A 22,972-nucleotide genomic window follows, 5' to 3' on the forward strand; every position below is an offset into this window, starting at 1 on the left:
GTACATGCATTGCACTTTTATACATCAAGATAGTTTTGACTAATTTTCATTGAGCTGTACATATTGGGTGCACACCTTACGCAATCAATTCAAGAGATCAGTGAATCTTATTGGACTTTAAATCTAAATTCCTGATCAGTCCAATCAATGCACATATTTCTATATTTTCTCCTATAATGTTTGTTTCCTAAATTTGAAGAACAAATTTACAATTAGCTCCCATCTGTAACATGTTATTTTTGCAGCAGCAATAAGAATGTAAATTGTACAGTAATGCAGTGCTTGCACCAAATTTTGCAGTCAATATGTTTTCCACTTTGATTCACTCATCCTTTCTCCTATATTTCTTTCTGTTCTTTCTATCCTGCTTCCTGCTGTCTAGAGAATTAAGGTCTAAGGTTGAGGAAGAAACAACTAAGAGGAAGTTTCTTACAAAGCAAGCCAAGTTTAATGAAGGTCATTGCATTCACTGCCTGGAACCCTTTCAGTTCCTGGTGAACAGCAAGCGTCGATGTCTGGATTGCAGTCTGTACACCTGCAAAAGCTGTAGCAAATTCAACAAAAAGGAGTTTGGCTGGGTGTGTGATTCCTGCCGGATTGCCAGGTAAGGCAGTACTTGGAACCAACCTCTTGTGTGCATGCACGTCCTGTTTTCCTCATATAACGTGGAATCCCTCTTCCTCATGTATGTACTTCTCAAATTCCTCTCACTTCCCTGTAATTTCTTTTCTTGATGTACACACCTTCCATTATTTACTTATAGATTCCAAGAGATGTACAGCATGTTCATTCCAGCTCATCCATGCCGACCAGATATCCTAAATTAATCTAGTCCTGTTTGTCAGCATTTGGCCCAAATCCCTCTAAACTCTTCCTATTCATATACCCATCCAAATGCCTTTTAAATGTTGTAATTGTACCAGCCTCCACCATTTCCTCTGGCAGCTCATTCCGTACACATACCACCCTCTGCGTGAAAACATTGCCTCTTAGGTCCCTTTTAGATTTTTCTCCTCTCACCAAAACCTATGCCCGCTAGTTCTGGACATCCCCACTCCAGGGAAAAGAACTTGTCTGTTTACCCTATGGCATGCACCTCATGATTTTATATATTTCCCCTGTCATTTTCTCTTCAGACTCAGACTAGCGTTTTTACAGTTGTGAGTGGCTCCCATTGCCATTATACATTTGTAGACTCGGCCTCAACAAGCGAGGTAGAGCAATTCAGTGTCAAGCTTGATCCTTCCTCAGCCAGTAGTTTGTAAATACATTTTCCATAATGATCAGGAGTGAAACACAGACTGATTTTCTTTTCATGAGCTCAAAAGTCCTGAGGACAATTGCTATGTTCCACCCTCCTGTTATTTCAGCACAGTTTGGGGATTCAACCTTCCTAGGTTAGCTTGCTGGATGGTGGATTTATTCATTGTTTTCCAAGGTGTGCCTTAAGGGCATTTAGCTGTGATGACCAGCATCAAGTGGCTATGGTGACTGGTATCTTCCTTTCTCAATGGCCAGTTCTTTTCATGTAGCAGCTGAGAACTTGCTGCAGTGTGTCACAATTCATCATTTGTATTAATATCCTTAAAGTGACAGAGGCTTTCTACAGAGGGAAAGGGGTCTTCATTTCCTATAATCCTCGAAGAAAAACAGACTCGATTGAACGGACTCATGGATTTGCCAGGATAATTGGCATGGTATAGGGTGCCAATGACTGTACCCCTGGCATTGGTGAGCCCCATATCAATGGGAAATGATACCCACATTTATTTTATAAATGTACTTTGGTGTGTGACCACAGCAAGAAATTCATCTTGATGATTATCCTTTAATCTGGCGATGTGAAACAAAGGGTTAACTCCACTATTTCACTAATAAGAGCTAACCATATGCATAAGGAGCTACGTTATAATGATGAGTTTAAGAGGTTGAGAGGTGACCTTATAGAGATTTATAAAGTAATGAGAAGTGTAGATAGAGCTAATAGTAGTATCTTTTCCATGGGATGTGGGGTTTCATGACCAGGGGCACATTTTTAAGGTAAGAAGAGAGAGTATTTAAAAAAGACATGGGGGTAATTTTTTTAGACAGAGGGTCGTTTGCAGGTGGAATAAGCTTGCTGAGGAGGTGGTGCATGCGAGTACAATTACGTTTAAAAGACATTTGGATAAGGAGCTGGTAAACTAGTTTAGTTTGGGATTATGTTCAGCATGGACTGGTTGGACCAAAGGACCTGTTTCCATGCTGTAAGATTCTACGTAAAATCTAATGGAACTGGAAACTAAGCCTATATACATCCTCTCTTACCACCCTTTCTATATAGTTATGTTTAATAAATCCTGTTAATTTTTAGCATATTTAATATGTAGACTGATCTTGCTACATGGTAGCAGCTGGTGGCTAGACCAGGAACTGAATATAAGAGCACTTGAACTGAATCCCAAAGGCTTCGTAGTGTTACAGTTGAAGGTTGACGCCAGCCCAGTGACCTGAGCCCCATATTGGGCAAAGTACCTGAAGAGAAGCTCAACTGCAACAGTAAACCATGAGAAACAGGCATGAATGCTCACAGAGGCACCTGCAGAGAGTGCAAGAAGATACTAGGCACAGTGGGTGGCATTAAGGGAATCCTACAAACAGGCACTAGGCCCAGTCGGTATTATAGAGGGTTGAGTGTCAAGAGAAAGATCAAGACAGAGTTGCATTGTCGGCACTGAAAAAGGAAAACAGACCGCAAAGCATTGAAAGTGTACTTTGTTGCAATTTTCAGACACTCGCTGTCACCTTAACAATGATAAGCTCATAAGAAAAAGGAAGATGAGCTGGCCATTCAACCCATCAAGTCCTTGCTTTGCCTACAAATAAGTTAATGGCTGAGCTGATTGTAGCTGATTGTAGTGTCTGGGGTCACCAATGCCCTGCATATTTGTAACAATATTTTTCATATCTGAATGCAAACCTTTTGTGATTCATGTACAAGGTCTCTCAGAGACCTTGTTATGATCGAGCCCTCTACAATCACCTGATGAAGGAGCGTCGCTCCGAAAGCTAGTGTGCTTGCAATTAAACCTGTTGGACTATAACTTGGTGTTGTGTGATTTTTAACTTTGTACACCCCAGTCCAACACCAGCATCTCCAAATCAAGTCTGGACAGTGCCTTTTACTTTGTTCTGACAGTGCATTACCCATACGTTATTGTAACGATTAATGGAGCTCTGCAAGACGTTCTCCCAGATTTGCCTATCTGTATTCCTCTTGTACAGAAAACAGTGGTTAGCACTGCTGCCCCGCCGCACCAGGGACCCGGGTTCGATTCCAGCCTCGGGCAACTGTCTGTGTGGAGTTTGCACATTCTCCCCGTGTCTGCGTGGGTTTGCTCCGGTTTCCTCCCACAGTCCAAAGATGTGCAGGTCAGGTGAATTGGCCATGCTAAATTGCCTATGGTGTTCAGGGATGTGTAGGTTAGATGCATTAGTTAGGTGCAAATGTAGGATAATAGGGTAGGAGAATGGGTCTGTGTGGGTTATTCTTCAGAGGATCGGTGCAGACTTGTTGGGCCGAAGGGCCTGTTTCCACACTAGGGATGTTATGAAAACACCATAATGTTTCACACGATTAGCTTTAATGAGCAGAATTAAATCCATTCAGGAGTGAAAAAGTACTCTAATAAGTTTTTTTTCAGACCAGTTTCCCATTTGTCTTGTTATGTTGCTGGAAACCCCAGATAAAGGATCAGTTGCCAACATACAACACCTCATCATGATTTAAAAGAGTAGGTGGGAGAAGAATGTCGATCTAAACTTGATAGTTCAGCCAAATGTTTATTGCATTTAAGGCATTTCCACCTTTTGCTTGAAAGCTTCTTGCATGTTGTTTATTCACTTCTCTTATTAAAGCAGCTTCCATTGCCTGTGATTTGCAATCGATCTGCCCAGTAGAACTTCATCAGCTGATAGCACTTGCTTCCTCTGAGGAGTTTATGTCCTGGGGGCATTTATGATGCACATGTAAATGTCAATGTGTTGATGTTGGTCACATCCTAGTCCTAAAGTGATTGAAACAGAGTGGAACTTCATTTGTGAATGCAATCGAGACACCAGACTGGAAATTATAGTCATTTTGTTGATGTCTATACTGAAATTTTCTGTCCTGCATTCTAAAATGGATGTAACTAAGGAGCAACCTGCACTGGCAAATGGAACGTGAGGAAAGCACCAAACAGACACCATATATCACTTGTGGAAAATCTGCAGTTTGTGCTAATTAGGCAGATTGACAAGCATATAGTCATAGAAGTTTTTAGATTATGTTACTGATAGGAGCAGATAATGCAAGCTAGGTATTAGTAAGGAAAAATGAAATTCACTTCAAGAATATCGAAACATTAGAAACGTGACTCTTTCCTGCTGCAGTTAAAATTCTGAGCTGAATTTTACTGAATTTTGAACCAACATATTACACAGACTTCGTCTGAATTTGACCCGTTTCAATGAGAGAAAATGCATCTGTGCAAAGATCGATAAACTAGTTTAAACAGTGAGGACATTTTGTGTTATGTTTGTTGATGCGTTTACATTCAGACATTTCCCCTAGCCTTTGTTTAAATTGTACAGAAGAAACCACCCCTCAATTTCTTGGTAAATAATGGAACAAAAGTCATGTATAACTTTTCTCATATTATGGTAATATGTTGTGCAGCACAGCATGTGTTGAATCACATTTGCTGTGCTCTGAATCAATAGGCAGCATTACTAACCTCATCAGTAAAAACAGAAATGGGTTTGGGGTAATTCTTTGCACCCAGCTCGTAAGGATGGCAATGCAGCTGAAAAAGGGGCTGCACTGTTCTAATTGTAGGTTTGTAAGTTTGACCTCATTGCTCATGTGGGATAGAAGAATTCCCTATATGTACATATCAACAACAACATGGCTTCCCTCTTCAAAGATCGCAATTCCCCTCCCATGTGGGTGATGATGCCCTCCAGCACATCTCCACTTCCTGCGTCTCTGGCCTTGAGCCCCACCCCTCCAATCACAACCAGGACAGAACCCCCCTGGTCCTCACTTTCCACCACCAACCTTCAGGTACATCACATCATCCTCTGCCATTTCTGCCACCTACAAACAGACCCCACCAACAGAGGTATATTTCCCTCCCCATCCCTATTTGTGTTCCAAGAGACCATTCCCTCTGCCCCCCACTAACCTATCTTCCACTCCCAGCACCTTCCCCTGCCACCGCAAGAAGTGCAAAACCTGCGCCACACCTCCCCACTTATTTCCATCCAACACCCCAAAGGATCCTTCCACATCCAACAGAGATTTACCTGTACTTCCACACACATCACCTACTGTGTCCATTGCTCCCGACGTGGTCTCCTGTACATTGGAGAGACAGGATGTCAACTTGCGGAATGTTTCAGAGAACATCTCTGTGACACATGCACTAAATAACCCCACTGCCCCGTGGCCGAACACTTTAACTCCCCCTTCCACTCCACCAAGGGCATGCAAGTCCTGAGCCACCTCTACTGCCAAACCGTTACCAATGCCTGGAGGAAGAACACCTTATTTTCCACCTTGGGACCCTCCAACCACACAGGATCAATATGGATTTCCTCACATCCCCTCCCTCCACCTTATCCCAGATCTAACCTTCCAACTTGGCACCCCCTCTTAAACTGTCGTACCTGTCCATTGTCCTTCCCACCTATCTGCTACACCCTCCTCTCTAACCTAACTACTTCACGCCCATTTTCATCTACCCATTACATTCCCAGCTACCTTTCCCCCAGCCCCACACCCCTCCCATTTATCTTTCAGCCCCCTTGGCCCACAAGTCTCATTCCTGATGAAGGGCTTATGCTCAAAATGTCGATTCTCCAGCTCCTTGGATGCTGCTTCACTATTTGTGCTTTTCCGGCATCACACTTTTTGACTCTAATCTCCAGCATCTAAAGTCCTCACTTTCTCCATATCAACAACAATGCTGAGCTTTCACACAACTTGATCACCATCTTCTGGTAGAATGGAAGTATTGGGACATGTTGTGAAGCAACATGGTAACCACTTTTTAATCAGTTATTTGTTTTTCACAAGAATTGTGTTATCCTCTAATTTCATTTTCTTTATCATTTGCAAATTTTTTTTTCAATTTAATTACTGATGATAATCTTCATTCCTGTGCACATTCTTTCTTGTCCTTCTTAAACTCCCAGTACTCTGCCTTATATGTTCATTCTCTTCCTCGTTTAGTTCTCGCAGTCTCCGGATCCCCACACACTCCTCTCAATGTAAAAAAAACTGAGAACTTCCATGCCTTCAACTTAACTTTCCCCCTACAACCCATTCATTTCTTCATCACTAAGCCTTGATCTGCTTCTGTGCTCTGTGCTCGTTTCACATTCATAGTGGTGGGCAAAGGGCTCTTACATTATAAATGTGAACTTTCTAACCCTGACCTTTGCAGAAGTAATCACACTTTCCCAACACCCCTGTGGGTCATCGGGGAGATGGGGCAAATATCCTATCATTCTTCCAGAGATTAGTTTCGTCTCCACCCTCACAGGGAGATCAGGGCACCCTCCACAGATGTCAGGAACTGGATGTTTAAAATGAAACTTTAGCTTGGCCGGTGCCCTGGATTCTTTTTACAACTGGACTTCAGCCAATGATCCCTTGGGTTTAGCTGTTGTTTTTGTATCTTGCAGTATGAGTTATCTGGTTTGTAGGCCAATTGGCACTTGAACGTTAGTTAATAAAATTCTAGATCCTTTTGAGAACAATGCATACGTTATTCTGTAAAGTGTATCGAGTATCAAAGGTTCAGCATCAAGCCACGTGTCAGATGCTCACACCCTGCCTGCTGGGAAAATATCTATAGTTGATTTAAAACATTGTTAACTATTTATTGAGACATTACTTGTAACTCCTTAAAAGAAAATTGCTTAATGGTGGAAGTATTTTTTATGTTGAATCAGTTGCCAGGAATGGATAATGTACTGTTAGATTGGCAGTGCCTAACCAGTTCTTTATGGTCTGATCAAAACGAATACCTGAAGACGTGCGCTTTAATGTAAAGCAAAATTATTAGGTTCATCAACTTTTTATACATGTAAATTAATGAGTGAATCTATTAGCTTAAGCCACTTTAGAAATATGTTAACAATTGAGTCTTTTGCCTGTCAGGGACTTTCCGGGTGATGGCCTGCACTTAGAACTCTATTTCACTTTCCACAGACACCGTCTGCAAACCCCGCTCTGAGGGTGAAAGGTTCCCCAGAGCTGGGAAAAATCCCCAGTATTAATACTATTCGATATTGAATATTACAAACTGTATTGCCATCTCTGAGTGCTGTCCCAAGTAATCCTCTATGCTTGGTGGTCACAAACAAATCCACATGCTGCTGCAAAACAGCCTGTTCCCAACTCAAGGCAAGTTAATTACGGTTACCTTCCAGCCAAAACAGGCTGCTTTTACATTCTGCCCTGTTTTCCTGTATTTTCCTTCAATTGCTTATTGGCATGTCCAATTAACCCTGAACAATTGAGTGCTAGTTTGCAGAGATTATTTTTGAGCTAATATTGGTAAGTATATATGTGTTTTCATATACAGAGCAACCTCAATTATCTGAAGGATACGGGTGAGCAGTATTTCATTCAGTTCATCAAATTCCAGATAATCAAATGCTGGATAACAAGTTTAGCCGAGCTTCAGGACCATGTGAGCTTGCTGGATAATCCGATATTTGGATAATTGAATGCTGGATAATCAAGGCTCCACTGTACACAAGCCTGCTCTGAGGTGATCACAATTTGTAAAAGAAGCATAACAAAGGACCTGAGATATCAGTAGGAAACGTACAAGGGTTCTGTGGGTGATTTGATCAGTGCTGCTTAGGATGTTCTACATTACTTCTTACTACTTTACGAGGTGCTGTTTCATCTTTGCACTATCAGCTCAATATAAGAGCATACAAAATAGAAGCAGTAATAGGTCATTCTGTCCATCATTATGGCATTCCAAAAGATCATAACTGACTTCTCTCTTCACCCTGCTTTTTTTGTCTGTACTCTCCCAACCTCCACTCCCTACCCCATAACCCTCGACTCCCTTTGTCAATCAATAATCTATCCATCAGTCTTGAATGTATTCAATAATCCAGCTTCCACTGCTCTTCGTGGAAGAGAATTCCAAACATTAACAACCCCCCAAGAGAAGAGCATTTACCCTTATCAAGGGCCCAGTGGTATTATCGCTGACAGTTGGTCCATCGACAAGGTAATGAGGATCTGGATTTGAATCTCTCCATGGCAGATGGTGGAGTTTGAATTCGATAAAAATCTGGAATTAAGAGTTCAATGATGACCACAAATTCATTACAGATTGTCAGGAAAAGACCATCTGTTTCACAAACATTCTTTAGGGAAGGAAACTGTCATCCTTATCTGGTCTGGCCTCCATGTGTCTCCAGACCCACAGCAACATGGTTGATTTTTAACAATTAGGGATGAACAATAAAAGCTGGCCTAATGGCGATATCCTCATCCTGTCAATGAATAAAAAAAAGTCTCCATAAGGTCACCTCTCATTTGTTAAAACTCCAATGGGTGTAGATCCAAACCTGCTAATCTTTCCTCATTAGACCAACCCCTCATCCCAGATATCAGTCAGGTGAACATACTCTAAATTGCTTTCAATGCAAATAAAGTGACCATGATTGCATACAGTATTGTAGGTGCAGCCTTACCAGCATAGTGTAAACTTATACTGCCCTCTTTCTGTTCCATCCTACTTGTAATAAAAGGCCAACATTTACCTTCCTACGTTCTAGCTGTACCTGCGTGTCAATCTTTTGTGATTCATGTACAAAGATCACTTCTCAATGTGGCATACTGCAGTCTTTCTCCACTTAAATAATATTCTGCCTTTTGATTCTTCCTGCCAAGTGGAGAACATCACATTTTGCCTCAGTATATTCTATCTTTAAAGTTTTATCCACTCGCTTAATTGATTTACATCCCTTTGTGAGCTTCTCCCAACTGCTTTCCTAGCAGTCTTTGTATTGGCTGCAGTATATTTGATAGCTTCATTCAAGTTCATCAGGTATTGAAGCCAAGTGGATAGGGATAAGGTAAGTGATGCATTGTTCAGTATAGGTTGGGGTGGATGAGAGAAATTGGGTCTAGGGAGGGTGGGTATTGGGCCTAGGGAAGGTTATGGATTTGGGGGATAGGAGAGTCACGTCCAGCATGGATGTGGGTGTTGGGGAAATTATGGGAGGCAGATTGGGTCAGTGGGCTGGCTCCTTTGGGATCTGGGGCAGAGAGGGGTAAGAGGGGTGCCTCCGTCATATTGGATCAGGTTCTGATGAGTGTATGTGGTCTGGGGAGGTGTAGTTGGAGGTTTGTGAGCTGAGTATTGGCCGAGTAAGTATTTACTTAACTTCAACAGAATCCCCTAAACCCTCCAGTTTAAGTGGAGATTTTCAGAGGATTCCAGGTGGAGAGGAATTGCTGAGTAGAATCTTCAGTTTCCCAGGCTGTTCCTTCAGAATCTGCTCTGTTTAGGGATTCCACAGGGTCCACATACATGTGCAACTCCCATCTACTGTACACTGGAGTAATGACCCACCTCACAGCAGAAATTCTGGACCAATATTCTCAGCTGTAACCTTCCAATCTGGAAGTGACAGTTGAGTCAACTAACCAAACCAAGGTACAATTCCTGTAATTTTGTCCTGAGGGTGTCATAAGAGCTTCGTGTTTATTCTTTCATGGGAATTTAAAATGGTGGAGGATGGATGGCATAATTGGATGAAAAGATGAAGAACCAAATACGGAGGCGCAGAGAAAGGATAACATAAAGTGGTAAGATCAGGTCAAATTTAACCATGAGGTAGATAAGACAAAAGAAGTGACTCAAAAACCACATCTGGTGCTTATTTATTTGTCAGATGTTGACATCCAATGAGAGATCAACAGTGATAATAATACCCTATGTCAGTATCTCTTTTAAAAGGTGGGCTTATGCTAAAGCCTACATAACTGGTTTCAATTGCATGCCTGTATACTTTCAGGATTGTAAATACTGGGTCACTCGATTGGTTTTACAACCGTGTGAGATCTCGTTTCAAAAGTTTTGGAAGTGCAAAGGTGATGCATTCTTTGCACAGAAGAATTCAACCTGGAGACAAGCACTCCCTACGAAACTTAGGTATGCTATTTCATTCTTTCCAGTTGAGTTCTTACTGACTTTTTAATCAGAAGTTACACCCTAGGTGCTCGAAAATATTTAATTTCTAATAAAGAGAAGTGGCTTTGATGAATGCTTTATAGTACTGACTGTTGATGGTTAGATAAGAGCAGCTATGAAGATAAGACACACATACATGCGCAGCCTTGCTTCCTTTCTACACGCACCCAATCCGTCTCCCACGTTTGTTGTAAATGTATTGAGGGAGAGCTTAGGGTGTAGGTTTGCTCACTGAGCTGTAGGTTTGATATCCAGATGTTTCATTACCTGGCTAGGTAACATCATCAGTGGCAACCTCCAAGTGAAGCGAAGCTGTTGTCTCCTGCTTCCTATTTATACATTTGTCCTGGATGGGGTTCCTGGGGTTTGTGATGATGTCATTTCCTGTTCGTTTTCTGAGGGGTTGGTAGAGGGAGAGCTTTTACCAAAGGCGGGTACAGAAAAGGTAGGAGCGGGAGGCGAGAGGTGGTGGAATGATATTGGAGACAGCAATACAAGGAAGTGAACAAATACGGTTTTACACATTGTTCATGCAATGAGACTAGCAAAGCATCTTCACCTGAAAAGTTGACCATGAGCTTGGGTTGGGGACATTAGAATAACTGAATTGCAGCAGAAGTAAACTGTTTGGAAAGCTTGAGCCCTGCTCTTCCATTTGATAAGATCACAACTGATCTGATTGTGGTCTCACCTCTACCCTCCTCACTATCTTCTGTACCCTGTAAATCCCTTATCAATCAAGAATTTATGTAACTCAGCTTTAAGAAATATCCAATGACTGCCACTATTACTCTGGAAAGAAAACTCCACAGACTATTAACTCTCTGAGAGAAAATAAATTAGCGTCATTTCTGCCTCAAATGGAATCCCGTTATTTTTAAACTATGTTGACTTCCAATCCCTCTCATAATGATGATCATTCTCTCAGCATTCACCCTGTCAAATCACTCCTGCATTTTATATACCTCTCATTCTTCCATAAGTAAACAGATACAGACCCAAGCTGTTGAACTTTTCTTCATAAGCCCTTCGTTTAAGGAATTAATCAAGCGAACTTTCTATGTTTCTCTGTTTCTAATCATTTTTTTTCAAAATGGGAATGAAATTGAACTCAGTACTGCAGGTGTCCTCTTACCAATGTCCTGCAGTAATACATCCTACTTTTAAATTTTATTCTCTTGAAATAAATGACTACATTCAATTTGCCTTCTTAATTATTTGCTGTGCCTGCTTTCTAATATTTTGTGATTTGTAAATATTGCAGAAAGTTCTCTCTTTATCGCCCAATTCTGAAATCTCTAACATTTTGTTTTTCATTCTTCTTATCAAGTTCACATTTTCCCCCATTACGCTGAATTGGCAATTTTTTAGCCCACTCACTCAACTTATCCCTTTGCAGACTCCTTAAGTCCTGTTCATCACATACGCTCCTACCCATCTTTGTATCAGCAGCAAATTTAACGACCATATATTCATCTCTTCATCCAAGTTGTTGATCATAAATAATAGAGGCCCCTGCCTTGATTCCTGTGCCATTCCAGTGGTCAGATCTTGCCAACCTAAAAAATTAATGTATTTCTACTCTCTGCTTCCCGTTAGCAAACCAATCTCTCTTCATTCTAATGTGTTATCCTCAGCACCATGAGCTCGCATTATATGAAGTCAACTTTCATTTTTCACTTTATTAAATTTTGCAAGACAAAGTTTACCGTATCTGCAAGTGGCATTTTATTCCGTCTGCTAATTACTTCCTCAGAGAACTTTAGTAAATTAGCTAAACATGATTTCCCTTTCACAAAACCATGTTAATCTTGCTTGGTTACATTAAGATTTCAAGGAACAGGAGAATCGACGTTTCGGGCATAAGCCCTTCTTCAGGAATGAGGAAAGTGTCCTGAAGAAGGGCATATGCCCGAAACGTCGATTCTCCTGTTCCTTGGATGCTGCCTGACCTGCTGCGCTTTTCCAGCAACACATTTTCAGCTCTGATCTCCAGCATCTGCAGTCCTCACTTTCTCCCCTACATTAAGATTTCGTAAGAGTCCTGTTATAAACCTCTTAGCAATACATTATAGCGTTTTCTCGTGACGGATGTTAGACTAGCTCGCCTATCCAGCTCTGTCTCACAAAATGTCTTTAATGGAGGAGTCACATTTGCTATTTTCTAATCTTTTTGAACCTTTCCAGAACCTATAGAATTATGGATCATTGCACCCAAACCATCTACCAGTTCTGCAATCCTTTTAAGACTACAGGACAAAGTCCATCTGCTCCTGGTGACTTGTCGGACTTTAGTTCGAATAGCTTTCCCAGTACCATTTTCTTTGTGATTGTGATTTTGTTGTGCCATTTAAACCTGCTAATTTGCATGCATTTTGAGGGTGGCTTTTGTGTTCTGCAGTAAAGACAAGACACAAAATATCTGTTCAACATTTTTGTGGCCGCTGAGAGAGTCAGCCCCCTCCTTCCAGTCCCAGCAACCCCTTCTCATTGTGACTCCCATTCCTGGACACTAACCTGCCTATTCCCCCCAGATCACTCACTTTGGTCCTTGAGTCCCCAGAATGCTTATCCAGCTGCAGCTAATGTACCCTCCATCGTAGTGTCAAGGGCAGAAACTGCTGGCCTCTGACTGGCTGGATGTTTCTCGTGGGTGGGCCTTCCAAACCCATGGACCCAATTCTAGCAGAAAGCCCTCAGGTGTCCTTGGAAAAGCTTCATTGCTGAATAGTCTGGCAGGATTATCTTAGAAGATTCAGTATGGGTATCTCCAGCTTTCCAGCCACCCCTGGTGTCTGGAAGTGCCATGTTCATTTAGTTATTCGTTTTATTTTAAATATTGTAGCTACTCATATATCTGTTTTTATATTTCTCACTCTTTTTTTTCCTACTTTAAATTTCCCCTTTTTAGTCATTCATTGCTGGTTTTTAAATTCTGCCCAAACTCCTGATCTATTACTAACTGCACAAAATTATACATTATAGCTTTACTTTCCATATTCACCCACAAGTGGTGTATCCTTCTAACAGTTTTTCTAAATGGCATGTACGTTTACTGGATGTTATGAAATATCTTCTGATTTATTTGTCACTGCATGTCTACTGTTCTAACCTTTCACCTAATTTCCAAGTTCGCTTTACCTGGCTGTCTTTCTAATCTTTTAATTGCCGTTTTTTAGTTTAGAAATCTAGCCTTAGGCTCACTCACCTCTCCCTCAAACTGAATGTGAAATTCAATCATGTTATGATCATTTCTCCCTAGATACTCCTTTACCTATGAGGGAATTGATCAATCCTGCCTCTTTGCACACTGCCAGGTATGGAATAGCCATCTCTCTGGTTGGTTATAGAATCTACAACTCTAATAAATTGTCCTAAAAAGACTCTGTGAGCTCATCTTCTAAATTATCTTTAACCTGATTAAAGTCTATGTTTAGACTAAAATCACCCATCATTATTGCCCCACATTTTTAAACCGCCCGCCACCCTCCCCACCTCCTTCCCCACCCCCCCACCCCCATCTAACCTTTCCTACAGAGTGGTCACTGTTCGTCAGCTGATGAACTATTCCTACAAATGACTTCTTAGCTTTGCTATTTTTCATCTGTACATAAGCAAGTTCTACATTTTGAGGATTAAAACTAGGAATATTTCTCCCCCTCTTGCACTAATGTCATCCTTAATTAACAGAGCTTTCTAACCATCTTTCCTGAGCCTCCTTTCCTTCCAAAATACAAATTGCCCTTAATATTTAGTTATCATAACGTAGATCAGCCCTTGTCACCTTATGTTACCTTTCCAGCACATGACATCTCTGTAATGGCAATCAGGTCAGATAAATTTATTTCTATTTGCACTGACAATGCCACCTATTTGTTATGAATGTTCTGGGCATTCACTCAGATGCACACCAGCATCGTCCCGACCTCTTAATGGGATAAGGTGCCTGGAGTGAGGTCAGGATCCCTCATCTTCCTCTGTGCTAGCCAGCAAATGTCTGCATCAGAGACTGGGAACAATGAAACGAAGCTGCCACTCACATGCACCAGATACTGACTGTCCTTCTGGTCCTGTCCCTCTACATTGACTGCCCCTGGAAGCAGCCATGCAGCACACTCACTGGAGCCACAATATTAGAAAGAACATGGACAGAACCCTCTGCTTTTGTTGCAGGCTGATCTTTGTACCCTCTGCCAGATATTGGCCTGCTTGCTTGCACAGTTCAGTCAGCTTATGAATGGCACACTCCAGAAGCTCATTGTTATATACTGGGATCAGAAACCACAGCCTCCTCTAGTTGTGAGCCCGTGCAAGTGCAGCACTCACCAAATTAGAACCCAGTTCTATATTCCATACATGGTTTAGGAATGGCATTTGGAAATTGCATTGAAAAATCTAATGATTTGCCAGTGAAGCGAGCCATCACCTTTAGCCAAGGTTCTATTCAGATCTAGGTGCTTGACATGCAGCTAGGATTGGCAGCTTAAATGCTTCCACATGAGAGGATTGTAAATATCTGATCTCCCCTTCGCCATAGACAAGTTCCCTTTGCCCTACTGTCAGCTCTTCTTGCTCTTTGAAGGGGTTGAAGTACTTTATGTCAGGCATCTCAGGCCCCATCTCTGCATGTTTGTGGTGATCTTGCATGTTCTCCTCCTGCGAGGAGAGAGAAATATTAACAGGCATTAGATGGGGATATGAGCCAAAGAAATGCATCTGAATTGTTGTCATTGTTGCTGCCAGTTTGTGCACAGAGAGTTCCGACCACCAGCAATGTTATAAAATGAGTAAAGAGAAACAAAGGAAAAAAAATGGAATGAAGATGGTCATAAAAACATATCAGTGGACAGAATGTGATACACATGCTCATGTGATCAACAGACTGAAGATGGGAGCACTGTCAGAGATTTGATGATCGATCTGAGTGAAATGGTTTTTGGTCTTTGGAGCATTCCAAGTTGCTGTTTAAATGAGAAAAATGTCATGGCATGATCAAAATACATAAAGGAGCCTGTTACCTCCAAATTGACCTCCCACATTTTAAAGTATGCAGGGAATGGAGTGTTTGCCTCCTTACGTCCACATTCTTTCTGCTTTATCAAGTAGCTGACATTTTATTCTCAGAACCCTTTCAAGCTTTCACTGCCACTCAGCACAGAAGTGGGGGGCTTGCAGTAAAGGATAGAGAAGGATCTCCTAGAACTGCAATGATTATGGAGGCACAGCTGCACGTGGGTCTCCTGGGGTATCACTGGATTTGACTGGAGAGGAAATGGACCAAACAATATAAGGAAGAATTTATCAATCCATTTATTGAAAGTTTATGATGTCTACCTGTTTGAGAAACTGGCCTATACCCTCATTACAGATTGTAAGCTTATTTTTTTCCTTCCCTAGGGACATCATTGGTGATTTGCAAGTTGTCTTTCAGGCTAATGAACTTTAGTGATATTATGCGATGCGTTCAAGTGTCTTGTTATTTTGAGGAATAGCATATATCCAGTTGATATTTTATTTTAATGTATGCCTGACCTCTTGCAGACTCACACTATGAACGAGATGGATTTGATCATGTGTTGGACAGTTACTTGCATGGTGAGTGAACTTAAGAATCTTTCATTTATTTTCTATTTTACGCTTACCTTATTGATATTACTTTTGGACTCCAATGCTGAGTAACAGTAAGAATTGGACTCCTCCTACCCTATGGCTCTCAGCAGACTAGGTGACCCATCTGGTAAACAAAATGTACAGAATGGGTGGCAAGTAGTTCATCTTGGCAATATTCAACTGTACAGCATGTCAACCAACTTTTGAGTATGGCTTTCAAACGAAACATTGTTTGGGTTTGTGGCCTATGGCAAAGGATAAATGAATACATTAGACTACATTTAAGTGCTGTGGAATGCCAGAGACTGCTAGGTACAATATCACTTTGTGTTGGAGATAAAAGACATGTAATGATGCCAATGTAATTTGTCCATAATGTACTGAGACACACACCCTCCTTGTGTAGCAATGTAAAAGAAGGCTGCTGACTCACGAGCATCACTTTGTCATTGTCTTTCATAGTCAAGGTCTATCCCATTGATTCTGAACATCATTTGCTGTGCTGGGAATGGATAGGTGTGATAGTGGACTTACATCAGAGAACATGGGAGGAAGTTTGAGTGGAGCATGAGCAATTGGCATGGACTGAATGGCCTGTTTCTGATTTGTACGTTTCAGATAATCTGATACTCCATTACAAACTGAAGCACATTGTGTACATTTGTACAGTGGCATTAGCATTTATTTATACTTTATTAATCTGTAGTGCATATACTGTGAAATGAAAGCTATGGGAAAGCAAAGAAATATCCGTTTGTTCCTTCCGATGAGAAGGGACCAGGAACAAAGAAATATGTTTTTGTAAAAGCACCTTTGATGTTTCCAGGATGATGGTTCATGCGTAATTAATTAGTATAGTAACCACTGTAATGAGGGAGACATGGGTGACCTGGTGGCTCATTGGTTAGCACTGCTGCCTCACAGCACCAGGGACCCGCGTTCGATTCCACCCTCGAGCAACTGTCTTGCAAATTCTCCCCATACCTGTGTGGGTTTCCTCCGGGTGTTCTGGTGTCCTTCCTCAGTCCAAAGATGTACACGTTAGGTGGATTAACCATGCTAAATTGCCTGTAATGTCCAGGAATGTGCGGGCTAGGTGGGTTAACCATGGGAAGTGCAGGGTGGTTCTGGGAGGAATGCTCTTCGGAGGTTCGGTGTGGACCCGATGGGCTGAATGGTCTGCTTCCACACTAGGGATTCTATGAACTAATGTTCTGTAGAGGTACCTATTTTTACCTTTCTAAATCATGAAGCAAGCCCAGTGGAAAATGGCGAATCAACACCTATTGATGTCAATGACATAATCGGGCCAAAAAGGCTTATTGTGATGCAGTGTTATAGAGGCATGGGGACTGCAGTTGCAGAACCTTTTAGGTTAGCAATACAATTGGAAGATGGATTGGAGGCTGCAGAGAGGGGAAACTACAGACACAGGATGATGGAGGAGACATCTGGACCTCCTTTACCCCAGACAAGCTGCCTTTAAGCAACTACTCAGATCCAGGTTCTCTTAGGATGGAAACCTCCCTCACCACCATTGCTGCACTACTATTTTCCATCCTCTTAAAATCCCGGAGTATAAGAGACCAACTTGCTATGGCATTCTTTTTGTTATCCAATGCAAAAATCCAAGCAGGGATGAATTATTATCCTTATACGAAAGCAAAGGACTCAGGCTGCTGGAAATCTGCAACAAACACAGGGAATGCAGGAAAAACTCAGCAGGTCTGGTAGCATCTGTGGAGGGAGAAAAACGGTGAGCGTTTGAGTCCGGTACAATTCTTTTTCAGCGCTGAGAGGTGTTGGAAAATGTTTTTGTGACAAACTTTCAACAGAGGCTCAGTGAAAAAGACAAATGGGGTTGTTAATGGTGCAGAAAGAATGAGATGTAATAAGGCTGTGAAATAAGGTATGAAAGGGAGAGAATTGATCCTCCCCACTCAGAGCAAAACAACCAAAATATAACTAAAATAAGGCTTGCGGGGGGGGTGGGAGTAGGGAGGAGATGATGTAAGAAAAATGGAAAACAGACTTAATGTGGTCAGTTTCTGAAGTTATTCAGTTGCATATTGAAACATCGAGGCTGCAAAGTGCCTAAGCAGCAGATGAGCTGTTGTTCCTTGAGCTTGCACTCTGCTCCATTGGAACCTAGCAGCAGGCCCAGGAAACACATGTTAACACAAGAGCAAGGTGCTTTATTGAAATGGCAAGCAGCTGGGAGCTCAGGATATGGTGTTCCACAAAGTTGTCGTCTAGTCTGCCTTTATTCTCAATGATTCGGAGATGCCGGTGTTGGACTGGGGTGTACAAAGTTAAAAATCACACAACACCAGGTTATAGTCCAACAGGTTTAATTGGAAGCACACTAGCTTTTGGAGCGACGCTCCTTCATCAGGTGATTGTGGACACAATCACCTGATGAAGGAGCGTCGCTCCGAAAGCTAATGTGCTTCCAATTAAACCTGTTGGACTATAACCTGGTGTTGTGTGATTTTTAACTTTATTCTCAATGACAGGGAGACCACATTGTGAGCAGCGAGCACAGTAACCTGGATTGAAAGAAGCACAAGAGCAATGGTATTTTACTTGGAAGGTGGGTTTGATTAGATTAGATTCCCAAAAGTGTGGAAACAGGCCATTCGGCCCCACCGACCCTTCAAAGAGTAACCCACCCGGACCCATTTCCCTCTGACTAATGCACCTGACACTACGGGCAACTTAGCATGGCCTTTCCACCTGACTGACAAATCTTTGGAGTGTGGGAGGAAACCAGAGCACTCAGATGAAACCCACGCAGACACAGGGAGAATGTGCAAACTCCATACAGACCAATTGCCCGAGTCTGGAATTGAACCCGGGTCCCTAGCACTGTGAGACTGCAGTGCTAACCGCTAAGACACTGTGCCATCTCTTTTGGGGCTTTGGACTGTGAGGTGGGAGAAGGTAAATGGGTAAGTGTTATTGCATTTGCATGGGAAACGTTAGCAGTGATTGCAGATAAGGCGTATTCTATTACAATTCTCTTATTACCATTAGAATTGTAGTACCCCACTCTCTACATCTCTCTGTCTTTCTTTTCTCTCTTTCTCTCCGTATCTCTCCATCTCTCTCCTGCTGCTGTGACCAGCTAGCAGCATGATTTGTATTCCAACCCCTCAAGTTACCTGAATGGCTATACATACAGAGTGGAATGTGCAATGAGACTTGGGTGTCCTCATACACCAGTCACTGAAAGGAAGCATCCAGATGCAGCAGGCGGTGAAGAAGGCAAATGGTATACAATGTTAACCTTCATAGCGAGAGGATTTAAATACAGGAACAGACATGACTTGCTGCAGTTATACAGGGTCGGCAAGCAGGAGGCTGGGAGAACACAGCAAGCCAGACTGCATCAAGAGGTGGAGAAGTGGACGTTTCGGGTGTAACCCTTCTTCAGGACTCTGGGGATGGGGTGGGGGGGTTGGTTAAGGGGGCTGCAGATAAAGGGGGTGGCGGGGGCAGGGTGGTGAAGTGGGGATAGGTGGAGACAGTTAGAGGATACAACCTGGTTGGTCAGTGGGACGGATGAATCCAGTTGGTGAGAAATGGAAGGGAGGGGGTGAAGCTGGGAAGGGAGTAGGGGGATGGGAAGGGAGGTTATTTGAAATTGGAGAACCCGTTGTTGAGGGGGAGAAAGTGAGCACTGCAGATGCTGGAGATCAGAGCCGAAGAGCATGATGCTGGAAAAGCACAGCCGGTCAGGCAGCATCCAAACTTATTGGTGTAGCCTCCGGGCTATAAGCTTTGGAGAGACTATGTCTGAAATATTGTGTGCAATTTTGGTCTCCTTAGCTGAGGAAGAATGTTCTTGCTACAAAGTGAGTGCAGGGAAGGTTTACCAGACTGCTGGGATGGCAGGACTGACGTATGAGGAGATTTTGAATTAGGAATATATTCTCTAGAGTTCAGAAGATTGAGGAGGATTCTCATAGAAACCTGTAAGATTCTAACAGGACCAGACAGGGTGCGTGCAGGAAGAATGTTCCTGATGGTAGAGAGTCTTAAAACATAGATTGCAGTCTAAGGATAAGGGATAAGCCATTTAGGACTAAGATGAGGAGTGGCATTTTATCAAAAGTTTTTTGAATGTCCATGTACACCACATCATTAACATCACCCTCATCAAGTGTCACTGTGACCTTCTCCAAAAACTCAAACCCAGTTAGCCCAGTTCTCGGAAGGAGAGGGCTCAGAAGAGATTTACCAGGATATTGCCGGGTGTGCAAGGTTTGAATCATAAAGAAAGGCTGGATAGGCTTGGACTTTTTTCACTAGAGTGTAGGAGGTTGAGAGGTGACCTGATAGAAGTTTATAAAATATAAAATATAAGGTATAGATAGATGTCTTTTCCCTAAATTGGGGGATTTCAAGACCAGAGGGCATATTTTTAAGGTGAGAGGAGAGAGATTTTAAAAAGACATGAGAGGCAAACGTCTTACGCAGAGAGTGGTTCACATGTGGAATGAACTTCCGAATTGGTGGATGTGGGTACAATTACAATGTTCAAAAGACATTTGGAAAGACACATGAATCGGAAAGGTTTGGAGAGATATGGCCAGGAGCAGGCAGGTGGAACTAGTTTAGTTTATGATTATGTTCAGCATGAACTGGTTGGACCGAAGGGTCTGTTTCCATGCTGTATGACTGTATAAAGGGAAGGGAACCCTGTACTTGCACTTGACACTTCCTGACTTCAAAGTGGTTAATGCTGACGATAGGCAGATGACATGTTGCCTCTACCCTTAACGATATAGTTGATGGCTTGACAAGTAAATACGACCTCACTGTTCTAAATATTTCATGGCTGTTATAAAATAGTCTGAGAAAAACACAAACCCAATCCACGGAACAACTGTATGATCTATCAGACTTCCGCTCTATATTCCACTAGGAGAGGAAAAAAGAAAACTTAATGAATAATTTCCGTCAATTAAACAAACTATTTCCCAGTTACATAAACCTGTTACTGTGGCTGCTTATATCCTGTCAGCTCCCATAATCTGTTACCTATTGTGTGACTGCTTCATTTATTAAGTGGGAGAGATTTGATTGACCAAATATCTCTTAAATTTAAAAGACATCCCACTGTCAACAACAAGAACAGAAGTTACCTTAATTCCTCACGGTCACTAATTAAGCATGGAGTTGATTAATACCAGTTTACGTCAAGCAGTCACATTTGCTTCCTGTGTCTTAGTCCAAGTGCTCCCTTTCTGAATTGATGTGCGTGCCAGGGAAAGGATATTGTGGCATTGAACCATAAGTGAAATTGATGTTCTGTACCCTTCTCCTGGTGTGCACAACATTACGTGACATTAGAACACGCAGCTTTGTAGGGTGCTAAGATTTCACAGCCAGGCACCATTCACAACATTAATGATGTGTTTTTCTCTCCTGTCTTCCATTGCTGAAGGTGAATACAATGCTCAGATGATGGCAGAAGTAATTGAAGAGGATGAAAATGCTCTTGATAATGAAGAGGCTCATCGCTATAGTGTAGTAATGTCATTTTTTAGATGTTTGGTTTTGGAAATGATAATCATTTGAGGAGTAAGAATTTACTTTAATGTTGTTTTCTGTTTTGAAAGGATTTCCTTAATCATCGTGGTAATTTAAATACTGTATTTATTGTATGACATATGGTAACATTCACCAAATGCAACTGCATTGATAGATGTATACAGTACTAATGAATTACTTACATTGGAAGTGGCACCTAATTGAGGCTAAATGTACATCTTAAAATATGTCTGTACAAAGGACAGAAGGACTTTCTGGTGCACTGCAGTGTCCCTATCTTTAAGCTAGGAGGCCCACGTTCAAGTCAGAGGTGTGTTATAACATCTCTGAGCAGGTTGATTAGAAAATATCAACAAAGGACAAACATCGTCATGGGTTATGGACTAAATTGTGGAAGTTTACTTGTCATTGCTTCCATCTAAATATTCCATGTTACATTCTATAAATCTTGAAAGGTTTAAAATATCATAGAGTCATGGAGAAGAGGCTCCTTGGCCCATCAAGACTGGAATGCCAACAATATGCTACTACCGACAATCATCCCACTTTGCCACTCTGGGCCCACAGCCATAAAGGTTATGACACTTTGAGGGCTCATCCAAGTACTTTTTAAAGGTTGTGAGGTTTCCTGTCTCAGATACCCTCCCTGGCAGTATGTTCCAGAGCCCCACCACCTGGATGAAAAAAATTTGCCTCAAACCCCCTCTAAACCTCCTGCCTTTCACTTTAAAATTATGCCATCTTCAACCAAGGGCAACAGCTGCTTTCTATTCACCTTATCCATGTCCCTTATAATCTCAACACCTCTAACAGGTCCCTCCTCAACCTTCTGTGCTCCAAAGAAAACAACTGGAAGTTAACCAGACTCTCTTCATAGCAGACAGCTTCATAGCTTGATAAACCTAAATCCTACATGACTAGGAAAGCGATTGTCACAGATTCCATCCTTGCAATATATCTGAGTCTGGTGTAACTTTAGTTCCTTTCTCTAATCCTGGCATGTGGTTTCTGTAAATCATGTCATTTCCCCCAAGTCTTTCTACCTGTTCATCTTACTAGCAGCTTCTCCAAATTTCTCTTTCTAGTTTAATAATTTTCTTTACATTCATTCCAGGTTTGTATTCCCAATCTTTAACTTGTGTTTATTAATGATTCTGTCTCTTCACATTGGTATCTGTTTTGTAAGTGGTGAGTTTGGTGACAGAGGAGCATTTAGTCGGCCTCTTCAGCTAACCAGCTTAAATATTATTATGATCATTTCTTCAAGTGTTTTGTAAGGTTAACAAGCCTTAGGCAGTCAAAGGTAATATTCTGAAAAGCCAGAAGTATTCATTCCTTACTTACATTTTTAGTGACATAGTCATACTATCACTCAATTCTACAACTTAAAATTGCATAAGTAAACAGATGTTCCTGGCTATAGTTCTTTATTCCTACAGTTCATACATCAGACATTGTCTTTTATTTATCAAAGTCCAACTCCCTCTGCCGAATGTTTGTTTCTGTTAATTCTGTCAACCACTCGCTGGCCTGGCCATTTGCCCTTG

General features: G+C 41.8%; 1 protein-coding gene across 3 annotated transcripts in view; it reads left to right on the forward strand.

The window, feature by feature from the left end:
* The window catches only part of LOC140481980 (melanophilin-like), a 122,111-nt gene that overhangs the window by 39,208 nt on the left and 59,931 nt on the right, over positions 1-22,972 (forward strand). For all 3 annotated transcript variants that reach the window (XM_072578763.1, XM_072578765.1, XM_072578764.1), the window contains exons 4-7: positions 383-604; positions 10,081-10,217; positions 15,798-15,851; positions 21,319-21,404. In XM_072578763.1, coding sequence (XP_072434864.1) covers positions 383-604; positions 10,081-10,217; positions 15,798-15,851; positions 21,319-21,404 — 499 coding nt within the window. The remainder of the gene's footprint in view (positions 1-382; positions 605-10,080; positions 10,218-15,797; positions 15,852-21,318; positions 21,405-22,972) is intronic.

This window comes from Chiloscyllium punctatum, chromosome 10 (genome assembly GCF_047496795.1).
Source record: "Chiloscyllium punctatum isolate Juve2018m chromosome 10, sChiPun1.3, whole genome shotgun sequence".
NCBI lineage: Eukaryota > Metazoa > Chordata > Chondrichthyes > Orectolobiformes > Hemiscylliidae > Chiloscyllium > Chiloscyllium punctatum.